This window comes from Chelonoidis abingdonii, chromosome 2 (genome assembly GCF_003597395.2).
Source record: "Chelonoidis abingdonii isolate Lonesome George chromosome 2, CheloAbing_2.0, whole genome shotgun sequence".
NCBI lineage: Eukaryota > Metazoa > Chordata > Testudines > Testudinidae > Chelonoidis > Chelonoidis abingdonii.
In genome coordinates, this window is record NC_133770.1 from 213,742,673 (window position 1) to 213,748,654 (window position 5,982).

Consider the following 5,982-nt stretch of genomic DNA (forward strand, 5'->3'; position numbering starts at 1 on the left):
ATATGAGCAACACATCTCGAAGAGCAACAGTTACAAAGGTGAGTAACCATCTTATCAGGCCTTGACAGCAGGCCCACTGTAATGAAACTCCAACCCATAAGATTTTAAAATGACCAGGGAGCTTACTATCTTCATACTGAAATATAAGAATTATCTTTCCACATAAATAGGCAGAACACAAACAATAAAGTGGGTGCATCAAAGTGGGAATAAACAGCACCAGTGATCAGATCAGTGATGTAAGGCTAAGCAAAAGGGGAAGTTATTTTAAGAAACAATTTGAAGGAGAAAAGGGTTCTTGGTGCTGCCGTTTCTCTCAGTTAGGGAAAAATTGGTACAACTATAGACCGTTAGGGTTTGAGTGATGCATCCAACATAGCTCTTTGCGTCACTGACAGTAACTCATTAGGACCTTGCAATGACAATAGAGACAATTCAATACTGATCCCTTATGTGTCAAAGAATGCGGACACAATATGGAACAGTGGTTTTCAAACTTTTTGTATTGGTGACCCCTTTCACACAGCAAGCCTCTGAGTGTGACCCCCCCACCTTATAAATTAAAAATGGGGGGATTTAATGTAATGGGGGCTTGGGACTGTCAGCAGGGTCGGTACTACCATTAAGGCGAACTAGGTGGTTGCCTAGGGCGCCAAGATTTGGGGGCACTAAAAAGCGGTGGCCCCAATTTTTTTACAGCGTTCCTCCCCGAGTGCGCTGTCGCTGGTCCACTTCTCCTGCCTCCCAGGCTTGTAGCGCCAACCAGCTGTTTGGCACAGCAAGCCTGGGAGGGGAGGAGAATTAGAGCGAGGGCAGCGTGCTTGGAGAGGAGGCAGAGCAGAGGTAAGCTGGGGTGGGGAGGTGCCGCATGGCTCCCTGGCGGGAGCTCCCACAGGGGGGGCACTGCCACTGGGGGAAGAGTGCCTCAGGGCAGAGGGGGGTGCGAGGAGCTGCTGCAGGGCTGGGGGGGCTCAAGGTGGAAGTTTCGCCTAGGGCGCGAAACTTCCTTGCAGCGGCCCTGGCTGTCAGCCCCAGGGAGCTAACAGCTCATGACCCCCGTGTAACCACCTTGTGACTAGCTGAGGGGACACAACCCCCCATTTGAGAACCCCTGATATAGAAGTACTGAATAGAGAATGAAACTATAGACTCTTCACTGGCTGCAGAGTCCAGGTGTGGCTGAGCTGTCCATATTCATGAATAGCCAGGAATAAATTGGGAGTTTTTCCCTTTCCTTCAGCTTTTTAAGCATCTCTGCAATCAAAAACATGTTTATTTAATGCCACAGGACTCCAAGAAAACAGGTTTAAGAGCCCCACTTACTCTCCAACCATCGCTGCTGCTGGAGACCAGATAGGGTCTCCATGTCAGCAGGCTTTGACTTCCTGGCACCCAGAGTCTACCTTTTCTCTGTTCTCACCAAGTTACATATTTTTTGGATGAGGAGGGATATTTTTTTTCCCCTCTTGTTCCCTTTTTAATCTCTTGGAGTTTTGTTTATTGTTTCTGGGGATCCACTGCAGTGAGGCCCACCATGAAGAAGTACTTTATATTTGAGGAGATAGAAAAAAATATCTCCCCCTTTTCTTGATTTTATGGGTGGATCTCTTTTTCATCTTTCATCATTATTCCCGAGGCAGGAAGGGAAAGAGGGAGGTCTATTGGATATTTTTTACCATTGATCTTTCCATGACTGTTAACTGGGGCTAACAACAGGGGTAGGAATATTTTAAGTCCCTTCTACAGTCACCTTTAGATGAATCTGCAATAGGAGCAGGTAATTTAGAGATGTGGTTCTCAGCCAGAGGTATGCATTCACCCAGGGGTATGTGAAGGTCTTCCAGGGGTACATCAACTCATCTAGTATTTGCCTAGTTTTACAACTGGTTACATAAAAAGCACCAGCAAAATCAGTACAAACTAAAATTTTATACAGACAATGACTTGTTTATACTGCTCTATATAATAAACACTGAAATGTAAGTACAATATTTATATTCCAATTGATTTGTTTTATAACTATACAGTAAAAATGAGAAAGTAAGCAATTCTTCAGTAACAGGGTCCTGTGACATTTCTGTATTTTTTTGTCTGATTGTAGTAAACATAAGTTAATTTTTAAGTGAGGTGAAACTTGGGGGCATACTCACACAAATCAGACTCCTGGAAAGAGGTAACATGTAGTCTGCAAAGGTTGAAGAGCCACGTGTAATTAGAGGAGAGTTGGAAACAGAGAAGCTTGTCCTGTTTTTCCAGTTTATTTCCCCATTCGCGTAGTGATTGGAGGCGAGTTGGAGATTGAATTTTCGTCTGAATGAAAACTCTTCAGTACTACATTGGTGGAAAACATGGACTTTTTTAAATAATATTATTAATCATTGCAAGCTATATATTAGTCAGGAATGTTGGTTAAATAGAAACAGTGAGCTGTGGATTAGATGATGGATTTTCTGTTCAGAATGTTAGTGCTGAAGCTCTGACTGGAGGGCTCAGCATCAAGATGATGAAGATTTCTCCTCGAGTTGTCAGATGCCAGCTCGTGGTGTAAGCCCCAGCACCATTTAAGTCCCGCTTAAAACCATACTTCACTACACTCTGACCTGTCCTCTGAAGTGTCTCCATTTTCTATGACTTTTCAAATAAATTTGATGGCCTTATTTTTATATTTTCTTATGTGTGACCTAATTATTGATTCTGCATAGCCATTTGGAAAGAATTGTTACTGTAATTGTGTACAAGCCTAATTATTTTAAAAAATGGGTAAAGAAACGGAGAAATCGTTTAACCCCAGGATAACAGAATTACCCACGTGCTTGATTTCCAGTCAACATACAGCATCCAGGGTCATTCAGAATTAAGCTAACCTCAGCTTGAGATGTTACGCCGTTGAAGTGACTATCTTGAAACCAAGCACCAGTTAACTACATTTCACAACATTTAGTGAGCTGAATTTCATACATTGAATTCAGAGAAGAGGCAATATTTGCACACAGTGGAAAACTTAAGCAAAAAAGAAAAAATTAGACATGTTCTGAATCCTAGACCCCAGCATATTCACCTGTGTCTGACTGGGGGGACCAGGGATGTAGAGAGATAAGTCATTAATTCACACAGAATAATTGATTTGACTTATTTAGCCCTTCTTTTTGCTTGTGGAATGTTGGTCAGCAAATGTACTCGTTATTTGAATTTACTGCCCATAATGCACCACTCCCAACACCGCTGCAAATGTGGCCACACTGCAGCGCTGGTAGCTGTCAGTGTGCCCACACTGCAGTGCTTTCCCTACACAGCTGTATGAAGACAGCTTTAACTCCCAGAGCTGTGCAGCTGCAAGTGTAGCCAAACCCTCAATGAGAGATAATTTTGAGAGTTTTTTCTACTATGAATTGATTCCCGACAATCTGCTGTGAATATTTATTGCTGTATTTATTAGTTGCCGTCAGTCACATAAGTCACATGGCACTGTGATTGGAAGAGTGAAACTTACAAATAGGAGTAAGGCTTGAAAAAGCCACCAGGGCTTTGAATCTCTTGGGAGAAGTAGCAGCTAACTTAAGCAGGATGACATTTTTAGGACATATTAAGCCTCCTTTCCAGGCAACTGCTGTTACTTAATGCAACATTCTGAGACAAATAAGGTTCCATTCCTGGAGATCCTATATGTCCGTAAAGGGAAGGGACGGGATATGCCCCAGCTGTGAGAGCCTTCATTCTTTAGTGATTGTATCCTAATTTTATTTTACCTTAGTACTTTCTTTAATAATTAAGGACCAGTTTCATCCTTTGTATTGAAGTGAATGGCATGCTACACATTTACATGTCTGAATATCTTCCCTGTGGGTATTTCTGGGTTGGCATTGAGAGAGAAAAATTAAAGGAGCTCTGACTACCAGTGCATGAGAGAGATTTGCAAACCTGCAGCAGTTATTGAACTGTCAGGGTGATCTTTCTAACAACTGGCCCTCTGCTAGTGAAGATACTGCCTTAATGTTAGGACCAAATTCAGCACTCATGCAGACTTAGCTCCAATTAAGTTCAAAGGGAAGTATGTGTGTGAGCACCCAAGGGCAGAAATTGGCTCTGAAAACTGTATTGATTTCAGATAAAAATAGTAACAGTTATATGTTATGCAGTTGTATGGGAGTCTGTAAAACAACTTGATCTGTTTGTGAAATTGTCAGGATGTAATTTAGGGCATTCTTAAATTTGAGATTAGTTCATGATCATTTAATGATTAAGCATTGATTATATTTAGGGAGATTTGCCTTTATTTTTGTGGTACACTTATAGAATTAACCTGAACAAATCCATCCAATTTGAAGATGGTTCTTCAAATTTCCATTTAAGGCCTAACATTCAGGTGCTGCTAATGTCTAATTTTTGTATTAAACAATGCAGAGGGATTGTGGTAATGGTCATGAGGGAAGAGGTTTTTAATGGAGCTTTTTAGTTAGTTGTGTTCATTCTCTTCCTTCCTGATGGATCAGACTACATAAGAAAATTGATCTTAGATGCTTATGGGTATTCATTGTCTAATAGCAGGAAGCTAAGAGGGGACTTTGAGGGAATTATTCATCCAAATGGATGCAAAAAAATCAATTAACAATTGCCATTTATAACCCATTTGTACATTTTTGTAGGCGCTTAATCTTACTTGCAATGTCTGGGGAGATCCTGTCCCAGAGGTCACGTGGCTGAAGAATGAGAAACCGTTGACAGCAGATGCCCACTGCATCCTGAAATATGAATCTGGAAAAAGCGCCAGCTTCACTATGACTGGGGTCAACACAATCGACTCTGGGAGATACAGCATTTTGGTGAAAAACAAATACGGCACAGAAACAAGTGATTTCACTGTAAGTGTGTTCATACCTGAGGGAGAAGATGAAGTATCTCAGCCTGAGCCCAGTAAAGGAGATAAAAAGAAAGTGTGAATTTGAGACTAGGAAACAGAAGTCTGGGGGAGAGATTGAATATACTGGCATAATTCATGTGTGTAAATTGTTTTATGCATAGCAAATAGCCTTGGATCCTTCCACTCACTTCACTTGTGTTTTTACTACACTTATTTACACCAAGCAAAATAGTGCCTTTACTAATACATATTTAAACACCATTCTCTGATAGCTAACCACACAGAGCCTAACCCTGCAAATCTTAAATTCCTACTGAATGTAACATCAGGTCCAAGATTTGACCCTCTTCCTCCATACAACACAAACAAGAATAGTGAGGGGAAGTTTCAAGGGAGGCAATTAATGAGGTGACTGAAAGGATTAAGAATGATCAAGGCTTAAAGGAGATGGTTTTCTGAGCAACAATTTAGATTTGGTCAGACTTTGGTAAAGTAGTGTATGTGGAGTGTACTATAGATATTAGAAACAGAGGGCCTGATTCTCATTTACACGAAGGCCCTTTGACACGGTTTTGGCAGTATAAAGAAATGGGAGTAAATGTAATTTATAACCACTTTAAGTCTTGTTTATACTGTCTGAGTAGTGTAAAGGGGCTGTAGTATAAATGAGAATGAGCCCCAGGATGCTAAATCAACAAATATGTCCTATGTGTTGCTATAATATTAATGTGCACTCATGTCAACAACAGTGTATGATTCCTCCTCAATGGTTACAAATAAACGGAACACATTTCTTTCATCTCCACTTCCACCTTGTTTCACTGTCTTGTCTTGTAGGTCACTGGTCTGGTAGTTGTTCACTGCACCTTCCAGCTAACAACTTCTTCACCACTGCAACTTCCTGTAGTGGCCCTATTGACTGTGGTAATCTTCACTTTGGTCTTTACTATAAAACACAGCATGAAATCACTGAAACCTCCACATGTTTCAATTCTGATCTTCACCAACTTCAGACTAGGGTGACCAGACAGTAAGTGTGAAAAATTGGGACAAGGGTGGAGGGTTATAGGAGCCTATATAAGAAAAAGACCCAAAATCAGGACATCTGGTCACCCTACTTCAGA

The 5,982-nt window shown here is 41.1% G+C and overlaps 1 protein-coding gene across 2 annotated transcripts in view; it reads left to right on the top strand.

Annotated features, from left to right (window-relative positions):
* Positions 1-5,661, top strand: part of MYOM1 (myomesin 1) — a 105,564-nt gene extending 99,903 nt beyond the window's left edge. For both annotated transcript variants that reach the window (XM_075062950.1, XM_075062951.1), the window contains one exon: positions 4,644-5,661. In XM_075062950.1, coding sequence (XP_074919051.1) covers positions 4,644-4,937 — 294 coding nt within the window. In that variant the 3' untranslated portion in view covers positions 4,938-5,661. The remainder of the gene's footprint in view (positions 1-4,643) is intronic.
* Positions 5,662-5,982: the final 321 nt, after the last annotated feature.